The 20,662-nt window shown below is 41.4% G+C and overlaps 6 protein-coding genes across 8 annotated transcripts; 4 read left to right on the top strand and 2 right to left on the bottom strand.

Annotated features, from left to right (window-relative positions):
* The first annotated feature begins 4,233 nt into the window (after window positions 1-4,233).
* On the top strand, window positions 4,234-5,513 carry LOC124348794. The gene is made up of 4 exons (XM_046799068.1): window positions 4,234-4,505; window positions 4,618-4,718; window positions 4,822-4,934; window positions 5,026-5,513. Exons 1-4 carry the CDS (start codon window positions 4,392-4,394, stop codon window positions 5,511-5,513), a joined length of 816 nt encoding a protein of 271 aa, XP_046655024.1. The 5' UTR covers window positions 4,234-4,391.
* A 760-nt stretch (window positions 5,514-6,273) lies between these two features.
* LOC124349348 lies at window positions 6,274-9,863 on the bottom strand. Its single transcript, XM_046799836.1, has 4 exons — window positions 9,637-9,863; window positions 9,168-9,571; window positions 7,514-9,102; window positions 6,274-7,451 (listed from the first exon to the last, which is right to left on the bottom strand). The coding sequence occupies exons 1-4, from the start codon at window positions 9,772-9,774 to the stop codon at window positions 6,451-6,453; spliced, it is 3,132 nt and encodes a 1,043-aa protein (XP_046655792.1). The 5' UTR covers window positions 9,775-9,863; the 3' UTR covers window positions 6,274-6,450.
* Window positions 9,864-12,930: 3,067 nt separating this feature from the next.
* On the top strand, window positions 12,931-14,269 carry LOC124349351. 3 transcript variants are annotated; one of them, XM_046799841.1, is made up of 5 exons: window positions 12,931-13,026; window positions 13,116-13,240; window positions 13,355-13,455; window positions 13,559-13,671; window positions 13,763-14,269. In XM_046799841.1, the coding sequence occupies exons 2-5, from the start codon at window positions 13,127-13,129 to the stop codon at window positions 14,200-14,202; spliced, it is 768 nt and encodes a 255-aa protein (XP_046655797.1). In that variant the 5' UTR covers window positions 12,931-13,026; window positions 13,116-13,126; the 3' UTR covers window positions 14,203-14,269. The 3 variants fall into 3 exon arrangements, with proteins under 3 accessions (XP_046655797.1, XP_046655795.1, XP_046655794.1); XM_046799839.1 differs by having other exon boundaries at window positions 12,938-13,026; window positions 13,092-13,240; XM_046799838.1 differs by lacking the exon at window positions 12,931-13,026 and having other exon boundaries at window positions 13,056-13,240.
* Window positions 14,270-15,206: 937 nt separating this feature from the next.
* Window positions 15,207-16,518, top strand: LOC124349352. Its single transcript, XM_046799842.1, has 4 exons — window positions 15,207-15,560; window positions 15,674-15,777; window positions 15,882-16,009; window positions 16,087-16,518. Exons 1-4 carry the CDS (start codon window positions 15,441-15,443, stop codon window positions 16,437-16,439), a joined length of 705 nt encoding a protein of 234 aa, XP_046655798.1. The 5' UTR covers window positions 15,207-15,440; the 3' UTR covers window positions 16,440-16,518.
* Window positions 16,519-17,033: 515 nt separating this feature from the next.
* On the top strand, window positions 17,034-18,892 carry LOC124349350 (trypsin alpha-3-like). The gene is made up of 7 exons (XM_046799837.1): window positions 17,034-17,228; window positions 17,392-17,637; window positions 17,719-17,807; window positions 17,872-18,004; window positions 18,070-18,214; window positions 18,290-18,435; window positions 18,511-18,892. The coding sequence occupies exons 2-7, from the start codon at window positions 17,521-17,523 to the stop codon at window positions 18,670-18,672; spliced, it is 792 nt and encodes a 263-aa protein (XP_046655793.1). The 5' UTR covers window positions 17,034-17,228; window positions 17,392-17,520; the 3' UTR covers window positions 18,673-18,892.
* Window positions 18,893-19,566: 674 nt separating this feature from the next.
* On the bottom strand, window positions 19,567-20,662 carry LOC124349353 (complement C1q and tumor necrosis factor-related protein 9B-like). Its single transcript, XM_046799843.1, has 3 exons — window positions 20,554-20,662; window positions 20,336-20,485; window positions 19,567-20,268 (listed from the first exon to the last, which is right to left on the bottom strand). The coding sequence occupies exons 1-3, from the start codon at window positions 20,576-20,578 to the stop codon at window positions 19,787-19,789; spliced, it is 657 nt and encodes a 218-aa protein (XP_046655799.1). The 5' UTR covers window positions 20,579-20,662; the 3' UTR covers window positions 19,567-19,786.

Raw genomic sequence — 20,662 nt, 5'->3', positions numbered from 1 at the left:
GATCAAAAATCGAAAAAATGATCGATTTTTGTGGAAATTTACCCCATAAGAATAAAATCTAGAAATAAGCTTAAAATTTAGAGAATATCAAATAGAATCAAGTTACATAAAATATGACATGAAAATCTGGGGCTTTCATGTAATCAGACTGCGATTTCAATTCTGTAAACAGAATCAACTTCAATAATTAAAAAAAAAATAAAAAACTAGCGAGTTCCGTTTTGAAGAATTTTGTACACTCTTCGGCAATTGGCTAGCGTACCCCAGATCGTGACGTACTTATTTTCTCGACACGGACGATAAATATATGTAACATCATTGTTAAAAGCTAATTCTCTCAACGGATATCCGTCGGAAAAGATGTTTCTTCTTAAATTGATTATAGGGCATTCGATGGAGACTGATAAATTGTCAATCACGTCGCTACAAACTGCTAGTCGGCTCTCAGTATCTCCTCCGCTGATGAATAGTTTACCGTTGATAAAACTTACACTAACCCAATATTGCTCTTCAATCCTTTTGGCGTTGCTCCCATGACGCCCGACAACTCGCCCGCAATCATTATTCGATATTCCTGTGACGACGATTTTATCGAAATAGATTTCCGTTTTTACAGAAGATAAAATGGAAAATTCTTCAAACTCAGTCGGTGGTTTTTCAGTGGACACCTGGGCGAAAAGATATCAACGTTTAGGCCTATCACGTTTTCCGTTCCTCCTACATTGCTGTGGCCCGCAGAGTTTACAGATATACAAGTTCCTGGAAAATAAAAGAAGATAGTTTAGTACATCAATCTAGTTATAAACTTGAACACAAATTTTACCTAAAACTAGCTTCAGATTCAGTTTTTGACAAAACAGAAAGCCAAGCATTCCACACTTTCTTTAACATTTCAGACTGATGTAACAAATTGAATGGATAGGCCGTGTGGCTGTTTCCGATCAATCGTCAAATTAAAGATTAATTTAAAGGTGAAAAGAATTGTATTGTTAACATTAGCTTTACGTGCCTACCTGCGAAGCGCAAGGCTTCTCTAGCATGAGACGGGCGAATACATGAATATGCTGGAAACAATAATGAAATGAAGAATAAACCCAAGAGGTGCGACAAGTGAGCCAGTAGTGAGACACTGGGCTACACAGTGACATTCTACGACGGGTGCAGAAAGACTGAACTAAAGAATGAGACTCTACGTCTGGTTTTATACCGAAAACAAGTCAAGGGAAAGTGAGAAATAATAGGTCAAGAGAAAAGGAAATAGGTAGGCTAGGTCACAACAGGTCACAAAAGAGAAAGGCACTTGGATCAACTTTGACCGAAATCAAAATAGAAAGGCGCATCTCATAACCCTTACACTGACTAGTTTTGGGGACTGAGACATTTTCAGGGAACACACCATTCAACAGGTCCTTCAAAATTCCTTGAAATCGCTTACAGAGGTGACTTCTGGCCATTCAAGATTATAGGCCTACCAAACATCCTAAAGAAAAGAAAAGTCCTCGTCATCTTCGGGGAAATCAGGTGCTGATATTATTTTCAAATTAGTGATGTTACGAGCTACCACCGATGGATTCAGGTCATTTAGGTGGATTTGCATGCCATTAAAACTTTCGTTTTTTTGCAATCTGAAGATCGTTTCTCAGGTCACCAAAATCCAGAAAGAGAACCTAAATGCAAGTGGTGCAACTCAGAAATTAGGGATCTGAAATTAGTTATCAATCAAACAGATTACTCTGCTGGCGGTTACTTTCAAGGATGAATCGCATGGGTTATTAAAACCACCTGCTTCACGATGAAAGTCTTGCAACACATGTCGACTTCGGGTATTTCCAAAAGGGTAATTTATAGGAATAACTTCAGTAATAACGCGTTGTACAGAAGTCAACATTTTCACTATAATTTTGTGTTTTTTTTACAGTTCGCATGCACAACATTCAACTTTATCATACCTCTCTACCATCCATGTTTCATGACGAAAACAATGCGATTTTAGCGACATCTAACTTCTATCAAATAGACCAGTAACCAGTTACTGTTTAGTGTTTACATGCTTTTTATGGGAAGACGGAAGACCATAAAAACAGAAAAATAACAATTAAGAAGAAAATTAAAGAAAGGGAAAAAACTAAAATTTTGTTTGTTTGTTTTTTGGGGGTTTTTTTTGTGTGTCTGTAAAATTCCGAAATCGAATTATATCTGCAAAAGGATGAAAGAAATAAACAAAAATAAGGCAAGAGAGAGAGAGAGAGAGAAAAAAAGAAGTTAAGAAAAGAGTCGAGGGAATTATCCTGACGAAGTCTAGAATCCATTATATCATCACGTCCAAACAGTTGACACGCGCTCACCTTTCAGGCTTTCGCCATCACAAACACTGTTTTTTTTGTTGTTGTTGTTTTATTTGATTTTTTCTGCTGTTTTATCAGATATGTGCGATTTCGCGGGATATCTGCCTTTGACCGATTGTTACGGCCGTCGATGGGTGGGAAAAAAGCCGAGTTGACAAGAATGATGAGTCAAATAGTCCCCAACAACAACGAACCAGATATTTTCACAAACATCAAATTTACGAAAAAAGACGTTGCAATCAAACGCTTTCCGAATTCGATGCAAGATACGTATACAATTACTCTCTACAGCAGTCTACACGATTGCGGATGTGGTGGCATTGGGCGCTGGATGGACGACGGAGAAGTTCTATATGGTGGGGGATTATAAGATCACATTCGCAGCGCGCCATCCGGATGCATGGCTGCCAACAGTTTACCATCGCCGACTCGGTCTCGGACAGCACGGCCTCGTATTCAATTCGCTCTGAACCACCGTATGATTTCAGTCAAACGTCGCTCAAAGCCCGCACACATCATAGTATGCCCAGTTATAAAATAAAGGATGAGTCCGCACGAGTTGAATATATAACAGATGAAAGAAAGTGGGCGACATGTGGGCAGAAAGGTCCAGTCCCCCTATATATTTACGGGCGGCGAAGTGCCAATAAGTCTTCAGTTGAGTTAAGTTTCAGTTTTCCAGTAACAGTTCGGAGTCGATCAAATTCACGCCGTCTACTTCGTGGCCGCATTCAACGACATCCGGTCGACGTCGATGCATCCCTACATCCTCGATTCGGTTCTCTCGCTGTTTTGCAGAGACGTCAAGGATAACATCCGCCTGCTGGTGACATTCGCCGACATGGCCAATCCGCCAGTGGTCGAGGCCTGCGCATCCGCCAAATTTCCCGCGACGTCGGCCGGCGTAATCGCCTACAGCAAATTCGACAATTCCGTTCTCTACGCTTCCAACGAGCAGCAGGACGAGACCGACGGACGGACGACAGGATGGATCGGCCCTAGATGATTTCAGGACCAACGACCCGTTTTTGAACGATTGCGTCTTCCCGTTGTTGCGTCACGTTGGCGTCTACCGCGGTCGGGCCGACCTGTTGTGGAATCCGGCCATTTTGCGTCCGTTCGGCAAGATATGGGAAGAGGGATTCAACGTTAGTTCATTCCATTGCCGCTTCACTGGTTTAAAACCCATTATTATGATTTGTTTTTCAGATTTGCCAAGAGTGGAATGATTTGATTGAATTAATCGTCAACAAATTCATGCGCCATTATGAAGCCAATGGCTGCCAGGCCATGGAATCGCCGGAACCAGTGGTGATGTCATCGGAGAAAGCGGAAACTTCCCAGGCTAAACCAGGAAACATCTATAACAATCCTGCCTCATCATTACAACCTCGCAGCAAAATTGAATCACTCCGGGATCAGCTCGTCAAATCCGGTTAGAAAAAAAAATATTCGAATAATTCTTGATGGTCATTTCACTTAATTATTTTATGAACATAGGATTCCAGAAACAACTGGATTGGATCCAATCGTGTCTATTAACCTCATGTTCGGCCCGTCTGGGTACCTATGCTAACCAGGAATTCCGCCATGCCATTATTTGCCTCAGCTTGAATATGAATGTTCCGTGCCCGATTGTTCCGTGGACGGAACTGGAAGTTTCCGCCCTTCGTTCCCAGCAGTTTCTCAATCTTCTCCACCGCGTCGGACTTTTCCCCGACTCCTATCAGCCTTCTATCACCCCAAGTATTCCTCGACACTGGTCGGCCGACGTCCTCTACAGCGTCGCTCTCATCTTCGGGCCGGTCCATCAGCAGCGAATCGATTTCGACTTGTCCCGTGTCCGGCCAATCAAATTTAACATTCCCGATTCGGCCATACGACGATTGAGCCATACGACACGTTGAGAATTCGTAAATATTTCACCACTGTGGCGTATTTTTTGTTAGGTATTCATCTGTCTTAAATTTCACTGCCGAATATAGATTCATAGTAGAAAGCGCATTTATATATTGATTGAAATCGACTTAAAAAGGCTAGACAAAAATGCAGCCAGACCCAGAATCTTCACCTAAATCACGGGTCAAATCCCAATCCAATTTTCTTCTGATCTGTTCCATCGTCAACATTTTAATATTTCCACTGTGCGTTGGTCTGGAGGTAAATCTTCGTAATTATACCGTATTTGACTGGTTATTTTTCACTTCTTTCATTGCAAGTGTTTCACGTTCCTGACTATATTTATGTAATAATTGGAATATTGCATTTAAAGGTAGGGAGAGTAGTTGCAGGCCAAGGTGTGTGGGGATCGATCACGTTTTTCGTGGCGGGATTGCTCGGCTTTAGCGCTTCCTACAAGCCAACAAGACCAATGTAAAACGAATGAAAAGACAGCATTTTGATTACAAAGACATTTTCAATCAAATAAAACCGGCTAGCAATAACCGATCGTTTGACTTTGCTTAACTTATTTCAGGATTATTTCGACGACGGTTTTTTCCTCTCTATCAATCTGCTTCGCTCTCATTTCCGGATGTATAACTTGGGCTGGAGCCTTCAGGGACTGCATTTACTTTCAGAATTATCCTGGTAGGCCAATTGTATGGTATTAATACATTTGATTTGAAGGTATTTGAAAATATTTACATTTAATTAGCATGAGAAATTTTCTTGATTGCAGGAGTTTGTTTCTTCAGAGTAAACCCGTTAGTCTTGACATTCGCAAACCTCGTCTCTTTTGTGAACAACATTATCGTCACTGTTGTGTTGAGTAAACTCGTCTGCAAATGTTGCCCGTCCGCCGATTCGTCAGTCCCAGTTCCGTTGGTAGTTCACAATCCACCGCAACCGACGCCGATGTGGGTCATTCCCCCGGATGGGCAGCAGCCACAATTTCAGTCTTACCCGATGGTGGTCTACTCGCCATACCAACAGCAACCGGTGCCCCAACAAGGGCAGCAGCAATGGCAGGCGGATCAATATCCATCCGCACCGTCGAATCTCCCCACAGCATCCAGCACCGATCCGGTGAGCCTTGCCAATCCATCTCCGCCACCTTATTCGACTGCGGCTGCATTATTGGAACCTTTAAAGAATAAAAATATTGATTGTATAAGTTATAAATCGAATGTAAATTCAGAAATGGACTGTCGACAAATCAGAGAATAAACAATTACCATTGAGGTTAAATAGTTTTGATTAAAACTTCTTTCAATTGATGCCAACACAAATCACAAACGTCGTCGGTGCCAATTATTAATTTAGTGTTTTTTTTTATTTCAACTTATATAATTTCATATTTTTCCACGCTCATATGTATATATAGATCCCAAGGGTAATTCGACCAAGTGTCAGACTTTTCAAACACATGGCAAAGATCCGGTCTCTGATTACGAATGTGTTCGCTGTTTTTAGTTGTTGGAGCTCGGAAAAAATTCGTCCAACTCACCAATTGTACGATTCCTTGAAATCGTCGCTGTTCACGTTCCAGAGAGCTAGCAAGGATGAAAACGGATAATAGACTTTTATGAAGAAGAGTTTTCTCCAGGAGTATCCTCAGAAGAAATTGGATCGTTTGATCGCCGCACTGAAACTCATTACTGGGAACCCTATACTGGACCGAAACCAACAGGTAATTACAGATTCATTAATTACGAAAGAAGACTGAGTTGATTATTAAGATCTTTATGTTTGTTCAGTCGAGAAAGAGAAATCCTTGCTCCCTACAGGGAAAAGGAGAAGAGAGAATGTTTCACCTCAGCGCAGTAGCGGCTCTGTTGAAAAGGAAATGAATCCTCAAAAGAACACTAGGAGAGAAATGGACAAGGACCCAAACGGACAAAAAATCTCTTGTTCGTTGGAAAACACACAAAAAAAATGATGAGACGGCAACAGAGAGGATCCTTCCTTAAGAAACGATAAAACTGTTTTCTTTTCTGTATTCGAAAATACACCGAACATTATCTTGTTTATATTAACTTAAACAAAAACATTAGACAGCATGAAAAAACAGCTCTTAGTTTTAAGAAGGAAAACAATTAAACAGGCAATTCGAGAAAGACAAACATTAAGATAACTAGTTGAACAGTCCATTCATTGAATCCCATTAAACTTTCTTGCAAACCATTTTATGCTGAGCCCAGTGCTGACGTTGGCATTCCACGCAGCAATAAACAGTGCTTCGACAACGGCTGCAGCGTTTTAGACTTTGGGAAACTTTCTTGCACGCGGCGCAGCAGTTGTTGTCATTCACGGATCCTCCTAGAGTCGATCTATTTGAAGCATCAGAAGAACGGAGATCCATGTGTGGGTTGTCGCTGTAAAGTGGTGAGACGAATGTAGCCATCCACGGACTGTCTTTTCCTAGCGTAATGTTTTTTTTCTGCCATTTGCTGGGCGTGATCCTGAATCTGTTGAGCCGCAAGACGAATCTCAAAAGCTGCGACTCTTCAGTCGTTTGGATCGGAATGTTTAATGCTTCCTCGTCGCCAGGGAAAACTCGAATAAAATTCTCTTCAGTCTTTTTCACGGTCCATTTGCCGTCTGCAGAAAGTTTTACTGCCAATCGAAAATCAAAAGCCGAAAGCAAAAGGACTGGTCTGCCCGTCGGAGTTGTTGAAACAGGATCATGGACTAGAAAGAACCAGTCGGGTGCTGGTGCATTCATCCGTTGGATGGTGACATAACGAGGACGAGAGGGATGCAAAAACAGAACATTCATAACGTATCGAACAACATTCAAAGGGGATTTTTCCATCAGCGAAATATTCTCTAGATGATTAATGTTGAACTGGCTTCTAATGTGATTTTCCAAGGACGGTCGGAGTGATTCTTCTTCTTTCCAAGGTTTCAGTTGATCTAGATCTAAGACGTTGTGCAAATCGGTAGCAGGTCGGCATTCACACGGCCATGGTTCCCACAATGCTTTCGTTAACACTAAATCAACATGGCGGCTTTTGTGATGAAGGGTAGCGTGGATGTCATCGACAAGGATCGGATACGGAAATGACAGCGACAACGGCTTGAACTTTTCCGGCCGGTTCAGTGACAAAGTAATCTTGTGGCAGGATTCACAAGGCGCCTGATGATTTGTTGCTACTTTTAACCCTAAAATAAATAAAATAACAAAATTAACAGACGAAAAAGGGCAAATAAGTTCACAAACCCACCTGAGACATTTTTGGATGAGGTAATATTAATTTTCAGACGGAACTGATCTTCTGTCTCGACGCAGCTGTCGACCATCATGCTAAATTCTTCAGGAGAGGGAAGCTCAAGTTCGGTTTTCGAAGGCATAAACGGATAAGGAAAATTCCAGTCCTCGATCTGCACTGACTCAAACGACTCAAAGACGGCAAATTCTGAACCATTCGGTATATCCACGATGATAGCACGATGAGTTTTTTCGAGCCCGTGATGAGGTATCAGGAGAAAGGAAATTGAAACGTCTTCGAATCCGGTTGAGGAATTTTCCAGTTCCAATTGAAAGTTGTCGATGAAATGGACATCTGGTCCAGAAAAGTCGGAACAGTTCCCTTGCTTCGCTTTCGGCAGGAGTATCAATCGAGGTATTGGAAATCCTGATACAGCAGCTCGTACAGAAGCACGAAGCAAGAATTTGTTGGAGGACGAAGTAGGAATCTTTGCGGATAACTTCAGAATCTTCTGGCCATCTTTCCAAGCATCAAGTGTTCGTCTAGCGAGCTCAAAATTGGGATGCATCTCCGCCGGCCTGACATCTTTCTTCAGCCAGTGGTCTCCTCCAAGCCGTTGAATCATCGAGTTCACTACGTAGCTGAATGTTTGCGGGGTATACAGCACCATGCCACATCCACTTCGGAATTCAGGAGGGACACCTGTGATTCGAAAAGGGAATTTCGAAACAAAACAAACGTTGGCTAACTGATCCAGGAATCCGTTGAGTGCTGAAGATGATGACATGGCAACATTATGAAAAGGACGTGCTTTTAGCCAGCAAAGGTAAACAGGGGGCGACCCGATCGGACGTCGCAAGTCAACAAATTCAGGCAATCCTAGTTCGATGCGGCTTTTGAGACGCAATCCATATATAGTTGGGATCATGCTCAACGGACAACAAAGGGCTTTCTCGACGTATAACTTCACAGATCCCTTTCCAAATGGGAACCAATTTAAAGTTTCGGTGAACAACATTGCAGATGGGTGATCTGACAACTTCCTGCTGCATGCGAGGATCAAATTCACTAATCCAACATGATCTGCAATGTCAGAGCAGTCAATGACGTCGAACTTGTTGACGTTTTCAGAATAGCAGAACTCCAGGGCATCCTCCAAGTAGAAGAATAATTCAAAGGTTTTTCCGTCGACGAGGCGCTTTCGATAGAAAGAAAGAAGGTTTTTGAGTATTTTCTGGCAGGAAATTATCATCATCTTGCTCTTGTTTGAAGTGTCCAATTCTTCGTTCAGTAGCGGCAAGTATCCGTCAAATGGGCACAGGGAATAATGGAGTGTCCAGCGGAGTGTTGCGTGGTCAAGCATTGTTGGATTAAGACAAACGATCTTGATATCGTTTTCAAGTCGACAGCTACCTTTTTCAAAATAGCGCTTAGCTTCTTCACGGATATTCTGCCTCGCTGAATCGCTCAACCATTCAATCCCAATACTTCTTTCCAGGTTAAAAGCTAATTCATCAATGACCGTTGAAAAGCTATCAACTTTCATCGCGTTTTCTATTTCTACTTCATCCCCGAGGCCCCAGATTTTAAAGATATACAGTTTCCTGGAAAATAAAAGAAGATAGTTTAGTACATCAATCTAGTCATAAACTTGAACAAAAATGTTTACCTTTCAGAGCTTACTTTTTTCATTAAAAAACTAGCTTCAGATTCAGTTTGTGATAAAATAGAAAGCCAAGCACTCCACACTTTCTTTAACATTTCAGACTGACTAGTTTTGGGGACTGAGACATTTTCAAGGAACACACCATTCAACAGGTCCTTCAAAATTCCTTGAAATCGCTTACGGGTGAATTCTGGCCATTCAAGATTATACCAAACATCCCAAAGGAAAGCTATGTCTTCATCATCTTCTGGATTGAAATCTGGTGCTGATATTATTTTCAAAATAGTGATGTTGCGAGCTACGACTGATGGATTTAGGTCATTTAGGTGGATTTGCATGTCATTAAAACTTTCGTTTTTTGCAACCTGAAGAGCGTTTCTCAGGTCCCCACTACCCAGAAAGAGAACCTAAATGCAAATGGTGCAACTCAGAAATTAGTTTCAATCAAACAGATTTCTCTGCTGGTAGTTACCTTCAAGGATGAATCGCATGTGTTAAAACCACCTACTTCACAATTAAAGTCTTGCAACACATTTCGACTTCGGGTATTTCCAAAAGGGTAATTTATAGGAATAACTTCAGTTATGCCACGTTTTACAGAAGTCAACATTTTAGCTATAATTTTGTGTTTGTTTCACAGTTCGCATGCAGAACAATCAAGTCAAGAATCAACAAACAACAATGGCGATGAAAAATAAATTTATCGTATTTTTTCCCACGCGTACACTAGAGGGCAGAGGATGCGCTTGACGACGACACAACGAGTCAGTACACCATCTAGCGGTCGGCATCCAATGACTTACATCAAGGGCGCGGAATTACGATTCGAATTATTCTAGGGTTTTTATTTTTGAAAGGGTTCTTGGATTAATCTGCGACGGACTAATAATACCGCAATATAATGATGCTGCAAGGTGAAAATTACTCATATAAATAATAATAATTCTACCTATTAAGTTAGGATCGAAATTTTGGAATTATCTAATAAGTAATAACGAAGGTTACTTTGATTGGAAATCGGTCAGAGTATATCACTTTCTAAATGCGAGCAGTGTCATAAGCACACACACAAATTTCAATTCATCAAAATAAGGGAGACAAATAAATTTCAACTAAATAAAACCGTCCAACAAGCAACAAGTCAATCGATATTTTAAGATCAATAAATAATAATTATATCACGTCCAAACTGCGTCCAAACAGTTGACACGCGCTCACCTTTCATCATTACACACACACACTGTTTTTGTTTTTTTGTTTGATTGGATTTGTCCTGCTGTTTTATCAGATATGTGCGGATCGGCTCCGCGGGATATCTGCCGTTGGCCGATTTTTACGGCCGCCGATGATGGGGAAAAAAGCCGAGTTGATACTTGATAGAGTGATGAGTCAAATAATCCTCAACAACAACAAAACCGGAAATTTTCACAAACATCAACATTTCAGAAAAAAGATGTTACAATCAAACGCTTTTCGAATTCAATACAAGATGCGTATACAATTACTCTCTACAGCAGTGTACACGATTGCGGACGTGGTGGCATTGGGCGCTGGATGGACGACGGAGAAGAGCTATATGGCGGGGGATCAATGGGGATCATATATCACATTCGCAGCGCGCCATCCGGATGGCTGCCAACAGTTTACCATCGCCGACTCGGTCTCGGACAGCGCGGCCTCGTATTCAATTCGCTCTGAACCACGGTATGATTTCAGTCAAACGTCGCTCAAAGCCCGCACACATAGTACGCCCAGTTATAAAATAAAGGATGAGTCCGCACGAGTTGAATATATAATAGATGAAAGAAAGTGGGCGGCATGTGGGCAGAAAGGTCCAGTCCCCTTATATATTTACGGGCGGCGAAGTGCCAATAAGTCTTCAGTTGAGTTAAGTTTCAGTTTTCCAGTAACAGTTCGGAGTCAATCAAATTCACGCATTCTACTTCGTGGCCGCATTCAACGACATCCGGTCGACGTCGATGCATCCCTACATCCTCGACTCGGTTCTCTCGCTGTTCAGCAGAGACGTCAAGGATAACATCCGCCTGCTGGTGACATTCGCCGACATGGCCCATCCACCGGTGGTCGAGGCCTACGCATCCGCCAAATTTCCCGTGACGTCGGCCGGCGGAATCGCCTACAACCTTGCCTACAACAAATTTGACAATTCCGTTCTCTACGCTTCCAACGAGCAGCAGGACGAGACGGACGGACGACAGGATGGATCGGCCCTAGATGATTTCAGGACCAACGACCCGTTTTTGAACGCGATTACGTCTTCAGGTTGTTGCGTCACGTTGGCGTCTACCGCGGTCGGGCCGACCTGTTGTGCGATCCAGCCATTTTGCGTCCGCTCGGCAAGATATGGGAAGAGGGATTCAACGTTAGTTCATTCCATTGCCACTTCACGTTTTTCAGATTTGCCAAGAGTGGAATGATTTGATTGAATTAATCGTCAACAAATTCATGCGTCATTATGAAGCCAACGGCTGCCAGGCCATGGAATCGCCGGATCGAGTGGTGACGTCATCGGAGAAAGCGGAAACTCCCCAGGCTAAACCAGGAAACATCTATAACAATCCTGCCTCATCATTACAACCTCGCAGCAAAATTGAATCACTCCGGGATCAGCTCATCAAATTCGGTTAGTAAAAAAATATTCGAATCATTCTTGATGGTCATTTCACTTAATTATTTTATGAATATAGGATTCCAGAAACAACTGGATTGGATCCAATCGTGTCTATTAACCTCATGTTCGGCCCGTCTGGACACCTATGCTGGCCAGGAATTCCGCCATGCCATTATTTGCCTCAGCTTGAATATGAATGTTCCGTGCCCGATTGTTCCGTGGACGGAACTGGAAGACTCCGCCCTTCGTTCCCAGCAGTTTCTTCATCTTCTCCACCGCGTCGGACTTTTCCCCGACTCCTACCAGCCATCCCTCTATCCGCGTATTCCTCGACACTGGTCGGCCGACGTCCTCTACAGCGTCGCTCTCATCTTCGGGCCCGTCCATCAGCAGCGAATCGATTTCGACTTGTCCCGTGTCCGGCAAATCAAATTGAACATTCCCCATTCGGCCGTCGATCTTCAATCGAATGACCAGATGTTCAATACCCCCGCCAGCAATCATAGCGATGAACCGGTAACAGGAGATAGGTAAATATCGTAACTCCATTATTTCATCTTCTAATTTGATATATTTAAAGCGGATTTGAATGAATGAATTCATTTTGCGGGAAACGGATTACAGCTCAATGTCGAGAGCGGACTCGTTGGAAGTCCAGAAAAACGACTCGAGCGAAGACGAAGAAATGGAATGCTCGGACAGCAGCAACAGGTTAACGATCTCACCGAGAAATTCATCTGAACTTCATCGGGTCCCGCTCGACTGGTCCGTCCACCCGGACATGGGCAGACAATTGAGCGGCGATGGCGACGTGACTTTTTAGATGGGATCGATTGGATACGAAATAATGCGCGTGTCTTACAATAATATTCGTCCTTGAGCAATACATTGGATTTGATCTGGTTGCTGTTTTCTTACTCTTACCCTGTTTTCAGATTTGTCTTACTTAACCATTTCATTTTTATAACTTTTCTTTTCTTTGTTGATTTCAACACACCCCTTACCTTTTCACGAGGCTTTCTTTGTTCTGGCGATGCCAAATTGCGTTGCGACGAATAAAAGGACCCTTGCCGCTGTGCGCTTAGATGCAACAATTAGGTTTCTGTTTATCACAACCCTTGTCCGTTGTCGTGATGTCGTCTACACTCAGTTAAATCTATACAGCGATTGAGACATACGACACGTTGAGAATTCGTAAATATTTCACCACTGTGGCGTATTTTTTGTTAGGTATTCATCTGTCTTAAATTTTACTGCCGAATATAGATTCATAGTAGAAAGCGTATTATTTATAGGTTGATTGAAATCGACTTAAAAAGGCTAGACAAAAATGCAGCCAGACCCAGAATCTTCACCTAAATCACGGGTCAAATCCCAATCCAATTTTCTTCTGATCTGTTCCATCGTCAACATTTTAATATTTCCACTGTGCGTTGGTCTGGAGGTAAATCTTCGTAATTATACCGTATTTGACTGGTTATTTTTCACTTCTTTCATTGCAAGTGTGTTTCATGTGCCTGACTATATTTATGTAATAATTGGAATATTGCATTTAAAGGCAGGGAGACTAGTTGCAGGCCAAGGTGTGTGGGGATCGATCACGTTTTTCGTGGCGGGATTGCTCGGCTTTAGCGCTTCCTACAAGCCAACAAAACCAATGTAAGACGAATGAAAAGACAGCATTTTGATTACATAGACATTTTCAATCAAATAAAACCGGCTAGCAATAACCGATCGTTTGACTCTGCTTAACTTATTTCAGGATTATTTCGACGACGGTTTTTTCCTCTCTATCAATCTGCTTCGCTCTCATTTCCGGATGTATAACTTGGGCTGGAGCCTTCAGGGACTGCATTTACTTTCAGAATTATCCTGGTAGGCCAATTGTATGGTATTAATACATTTGATTTGAAGGTATTTGAAAATATTTACATTTAATTAGCATGAGAAATTCTCTTGATTGCAGGAGTTTGTTTCTTCAGAGTAAACCCGTTAGTCTTGACATTCGCAAACCTCGTCTCTTTTGTGAACAACATTATCGTCACTGTTGTGTTGAGTAAACTCGTCTGCAAATGTTGCGCGTCCTCTGACTCGTCAGTCCCAGTTCCGTTGGTAGTTCACAATCCACCGCAACCGACGCCGATGTGGGTCATTCCCCCGGATGGACAGCAGCCACAATTTCAGTCTTACCCGATGGTGGTCTACTCGCCATACCAACAGCAACCGGTGCCCCAACAAGGGCAGCAGCAATGGCAGGCGGATCAACATCCATCCGCACCGTCGAATCTCCCCACAGCATCCAGCACCGATCCGGTGAGCCTTGCCAATCCATCTCCGCCACCTTATTCGACTGCGGCTGCATTATTGGAACCTCTAAAGAATAAAAATCTTGATTGTATAAGTTAAAAATCGGATGTAAATTCAGAAATGGACTGTCGACAAATCAGAATAAAAAGTTATACCAATAAGGTTATTAGATTTTTCAAATATCTTATTTCAATTGATGCCATGAACACAAATCCTAAACGTCGTTGACCCCAGTTATTAAATTAATGTTTTTATTTCAACTTAAACAACGTAATTTTCTTCTACACTTGCATGAAACATGCTGATTCCAGAGTAAATTCCACCAAGGGCCAGACTTGTCACACATCTGGTACCTAGGTATGAGTCAGAGGTCCTAGGATACGAATTTGCTCGCTGATTTTACTCGTTAAACACAGGATTCACAATTAATTTCTGGATTATTGTGGGGATTATTGCAGCCTGCTATCGCCTGCTATGCCTTAGCTGCGGTTAAGCTTATGGTTTGAAATTCTAATGCTCTTATTCAGTGTCAAATGGCATAAATTATTATTTGAATTCAACTATACGCTATTCGATGGAAAGTGCAACGGAATTCAATCAGAACTTCAGAAGTCCAGTAAAACGCAGCAGGGGGTAGTGGGGGAGATGCGCGGTTCTGGCGGATCGACTCGTTTCACTTTTGAATGTCGAATCATTCGCTATTATTTGCCTACCAATTTGCGCACGCGTGAATGCAACAACGCATTTTTGTTTTTTATTTGGGTTTTGAGGTTTCATAGCCGTGTTTTCTTTGTTTCTTTGTTTCTTTGTTTTTTGTTGTTTGGTGGTGAGAAATGATAAACGAAACTACTCGAAATTAATACGCCCTTAAAAAAAAGTATACAATTTGGTTGTTTTCCGACTCTTACCCCTTTTGTCATTTTTTCTTACTTAGCCTTTTTCAATTTTCAATTTTTCTTTTCTTATTTTATTTCAACACCCCTTACCTTTTCATGGTGCTTTTTTTAGTTTCTTCTGGCGTATCAAATTTCGCCTTATTAAGAAGTCGACGAACCCTTACATTGCGGTCTGTGCGGCAACGCACCAGTTCACTCATTCTGTTTATCACAACCGTTGTCGACTCAGTCAACTGTCGTCTACAGTTGTACGCCCTCAGCCATAAGGAAAGTGAAAATTTAGAAAGTGTAAAGACTTGAAGATATTTAGTTGTGTATAGCAATAATCAGCCATATTCTGTTTATTATCACCGATTACCTGGATAAATACGTAAACAGGAAGTGTTTTACTTAATTCCCAAATTGTCCAAGTCCAAGCACTTTGGAAATTGATCGGCAGAAATGGAGTCAGACCCAGAATCTGCACCCAAATCCCAGGGCAAAATCCGATCGAATTTTCTTCTGACCTGTTCCATCATCAACATTTTGATTTCTTCGCTTTGCGAACGTTTTTTTCTGGAGGTATGCGTGTTGCCTCCGTAATTATATTTTGAATTTGGTTATTCTTGATTTTTTTAAGTTTCAACTTTTTTGAACAATTTATGCAATAATTGAATTATCTCATTCATAAATAGGATAGTTGGAGACCATTGATCGGCCAAAATAAGTGGGGATCGATCACGTATATCGTGGCGGGATTACTCGGCTTCAGCGCTTCCTACAAGCCAACAAGACCAATGTGAGGCTCATTAAAAGACAGTTCTAAACAACATTTTGATTTCGTTACAACAAAATCGACTAGTAATAAATTGTTTTTAATTAATTTTGCTTGTGATATTCTAGAATTATTTCGACGACGGTTTTTTCTTCTTTATCAATCTGCTTCGCTCTCATTTCCGGATGTATAACTTTGGCTCAAGGCTTCAGTCAGTGCCCAACGACTTACTTTCCGAGTCCTTCTGGGAATAATGGTATTATTAATCCATAAGATTTTTAGGTATTTGGAAATATTGACATTCAATAAAGATGAGAAATTTCTTGATTGCAGGAGTTTGTTACTTTCAAGTTAAACAGCTAGTCTTGGCCATCGTCAACCTCGTCTCTTTCGTTAACAATGTTATCGTCATTGTTTTGTTGAGTAGAGTCTTCGTCTGTAAATGTTGCCTGTCCGCCGACTCGTCAGTCCCAGTTCAGTTGGTAGTTCAGAATCCGCCGCAACCGACGCCCATGTGGGTCATTCCCCCGGATGGACAGCAGCCACAACTTCAGTCTCACCCGACGGTGGTCTACTCGCCATACCAACTGCAACCGGTACCCCAACAAGAGCAGCAGCAATGGCAGACGGATCAACATCAACATCCACCCGGATTCATGGATCATAAAGATCCCATTTGTCGGTGACTATCACGGAGAAATCGCTTATTTGTAAATAACGCCAGACATCTGGCGCATATATAAGTAATACACACCTGAACCTTAATTATATGGGCACCTGTTGGTTACGAATCTGAAAAGGTTGGGACTGTAAGTGGATCATTGACTCTTTATTCTGACGTAGTTGTCGTCTGGCAAAGGCAATTACAATTTGTATAAATAATAAAAGCTTTTGCCCCAAATACTTTGTTGACTCTGATCGTTGCCACTTGCGCCAGGCAGTTGGCATCCAGTTGAACAAACTCAAATTCTTCGCAACATTTGTTGTCGATGGATTAATTATATTTTGGGCAATATAAGAATGCCAGCTCGCATTCACAGATTCATAGTGTACCTGAAACTCTTTCAGAGCACGCGCTCTCCGGAATGAAAGGACTCACAGTTTCCATCATTTGGATTGCAGTTTGCTATGCCGCAGTCGTCGTAAGTTAATTTTTTTCTTTTCTCTATAATGCTCGGATTCAATCTTCAATTTATTTGTTATTTGGTTTTTAACAGGGATTTTATTTCACTCTTCAATTTATAATAATTATTAATTTTTTTACTTACTTAAAGAAGGCGCAGAATTTTCTGCACAACTCCAACACGGACTTGGCAGCTGAAAATTCCTGCTATACGACGGATGGTGAAATTGGCAAATGCACATCGGTCCGCTCCTGTTACCCGGAATTAAAGTTGTCCGAATTGAGAAATTCGAAATTGTGGGCTGCCAGTACACGCGGTACTTGCCATTACGTCCAAACAAATGGCAAACAGGTGATGACTATATTGGACTATTACACAAAATTGTTAAGAGCAACAGAGTATATATATAGTCTAATAGTCGATTACGGAAGATTCGGATGACTTAAACCTAACATAAATTTCATGCAATTTTTGCCATTGTGATTTTACTATATCAATAAATTTTGTTTTCCAGGTCTATGGAGTGTGTTGCCCATCACAGCCAGCAGCCTCAAGAATGCAACCTCAAAATGTCGACTCAGTAGTCATTGACAGTCTCATCGATTGAAAAAATGAAGGAGTATCTCCGGAAGCCGAAATTACTATGATTATTATGGACAGACAAACCGGCTGCGGTGCAGGCCCATTCAGATCATTGAACACTAACGAACAGAAGATCGTCGGTGGTACCGAAGCCATTAAGAATTCCTGGCCTGGCATAGTCAGTTTCTATCAAAATTGAATTCCTTAAGTCCATCACGAAAAATATAATTGTTCTTAATCTATATTAATTAATCCATAGGTGGCACTGAAGAACAACGGCCGTCAATTCTGTGGTGGATCGTTGATGTCTCCGACTCACATCCTGACAGTGGCTCATTGCGTAGCTCAGTAAGGACAGCACATTATTTCAATAATTTTTTAAAAATTGAATATTTATGGAGTGATTGTTTAGTATGTCTTCGTGGGACGTTTCACGATTGACCGTGGAGCTGGGCATGCACGTTCTCAAACCGATCAGTGACGCCCAAGTGTCGAAGAAAGTCCGTCGCGTGACCCGACACAAAGGATTCGATTCGAGGACCTTAGTGAGTATAGTAATAATTGTCTTGAATCAATTGAATTGAATTTTCACTCCGTTTAAAATTCGCAGTACAACGACATTGCCATTTTGACGTTGGAGTCTCCCGTGTTATTCACGTCCAAGATTTCACCTGTCTGCTTGTCACCGATAGGATCAAACGACCAATACACCGACAAAGATGCAGCGGTAATAGGATGGGGAGCCCTGAAAGAAGGTAGCTACATAATACCTGCCAACGAACTAATATGGAGTTTGAATGATTTTTAATGAAACCGATTTCTCTCCACAGGTGGATCTCAGCCGAATGCGCTGCAGCAAGTCACCGTTCAGATCATTGCCAATTCAAAATGCAAAAGCAGCTACGGGAGTGACGCACCTGGAGGGATCGTCGATCACATGCTGTGCGCTGCTTATCCCGGCAAGGATTCTTGCAGTGTAAGGATAAATAAAATAATCCTGTCACGACTAGACCAGCAATGAAATGACACGTTTGCGGTTGTAAATTTGCAGGGTGACAGTGGCGGTCCACTTCTCGTCCAGTCGTCCCCAGGATCCCCTTGGATCCAGGCTGGAATCGTCAGTTGGGGAATCGGATGCGCCCAAGCGAAATATCCCGGAGTGTACACCAGAGTGACGTCTTTTATGAACTGGATCGGGAAAAACACCGTCTGAAGACTTTAGGAAATCAGATAACATCTCCAGAAGGCCAGTGAAACGCATCAGGGGGTGGTAGGGGATAAGCGGAACGACTTTTTTCACTTTCGAATGTTAAATCATTCGCTATTATTGGCTTACCGATTTGAACACGCGTGATTACAGCACTATACTTTTGTTTTGTTAGTTTTTCAACCAGGTTCAGTTTTGAAAATAATAATCAAGACAATAAACGGATTTCCTCTCAAAGTTAATGCGTCCTTCAAAAAAATAAAATTTGGTTTTGTCTGGTTGCATTACAGTCTTACGTCCTTTTGCTACATTTTTCTTACTTAGCCCTTTCCTTTTTCCCTTTTCTTTTTTATGGGGTTTATTTTAACACCATTACCTGACTGCTTTCTTTGTTCTTTCTGGCGTAGTAAATATTTGCTTTCTTACTGAAAAGGACCCCTGCGGAGAAAGTTATTTCAATTACGGCAGGTTATAACCACTGCAATTTGGACTGCATTGACATTCCATATGGAGATCACTTCACTGCAGCTACAAATTATATAACTTAAATCTTGATACGAATAAGTCCATATGTCCTATACGATTGTGACTTTTAAATGGGTCTATTGCGTGATATAGCACGGAAAAATCGCACTTAAAGCAATTAAGAATAACCTCTAAAAATTATGTAGATGTTAACTTTTATAAGTTAACTGCGGCAACCTTTTTGAAATATGAGAAATCGCTACAAAATAAATTTTTGTAAGCATTGATGAAAGCTTAGCAGATGAGAGATAACTCGATTAGCTTTGAGTAATGAATTTGATAGTTGATATTTTACACCTCTATTTGTTTTGATCAATTTGCGAATCAGTTTTTTACTTTATGCATCTCGATGCATCTTCATTTTCATAGACAGAACTCTTTTTGTGTGTATTCCGATTGCCTATTTGCATACAAAGTAAAAGCCCTTAAAAAAACGAATTCCATCCCTCAATGAATTAGAATCTATTTTTTTTTTTTCGTTTTCTTCCATTCCCTCTCCTATTACCCAACGGAAAATTCATTTGCAATTGTCATTTGTCCGCATTTGTCAGTCGATTATCATTTTGCGCATTTCGGATGAACACAAATCTCATCATCAGAGGGACGCGGCAATTTCCTCCTCCAACATGAAACCAGTGAAATGTGTGAGGTGCTCAACACTGTTGTCCTGCAAAAAATTATATAATGATGATGTTGACGTATGATAATTCTGCACCCAGACTTGATCGCCCGTCTTCAAGTTCAGCGTCGACTGTATGCTCAACGGAGCCATTTTATGACCATTGGAATTCTCTTTTTGAATTCTACCTGACCCCATTTGAATCCCGTTCACATAAAGACCAATTCCTATTTGGGCAATGCTATAAAAATCTCCTGTTCCCGTGAATGAAAAGAAATAAATTCCCGTTCGCGGTGCCGTGAATTTCCCCGTTGGCAAATTCATGGCATTTCCCTCGTTCACCCGCACCAACTCAAATGGAATCGGAATGTTTTTCGTGGAGAACGAAGAATTTCTTTGGACGTAGAAATGGACGGGCGCTGATTTGACGTCGGCGTATCCGATCCATTTTTGTGTTTCTGTCAATAAAAAATAATAATTAAATAGACAATTAGCTAATAACCAGTAAACGTTAACAAGTCGTACCATTTCGATCAGGATAAAAGTTACAGAAAACCATTTCCATTTTCTTCGATCCTTCCACTAAAAAGAATCCACTAATTTTATGTCCCATTCGCTGCACATCCGAACAGGAAGTTGGCCTTCTACCAATGTCAACGATTTCACTCGTCCTGGCTATTGATAAAAAATAAAAATATTTTTATTCCTCTCGTATAAAAGAAACTTCTCATTTATAATTTTACTATTTAATTTTGTTGTCAGATCCATAATGACATTATTCGCCGTGCTTCTCAGTTCCGTCCTCGTTGTGTTCAAATTGGTTGTTATTGTAGTTTCCAAATGACTTGAAGT

Source organism: Daphnia pulicaria, chromosome 7, assembly GCF_021234035.1.
Source record: "Daphnia pulicaria isolate SC F1-1A chromosome 7, SC_F0-13Bv2, whole genome shotgun sequence".
Taxonomy (NCBI): domain Eukaryota; kingdom Metazoa; phylum Arthropoda; class Branchiopoda; order Diplostraca; family Daphniidae; genus Daphnia; species Daphnia pulicaria.
This window is presented reverse-complemented; position numbering and strand designations above follow the sequence as displayed.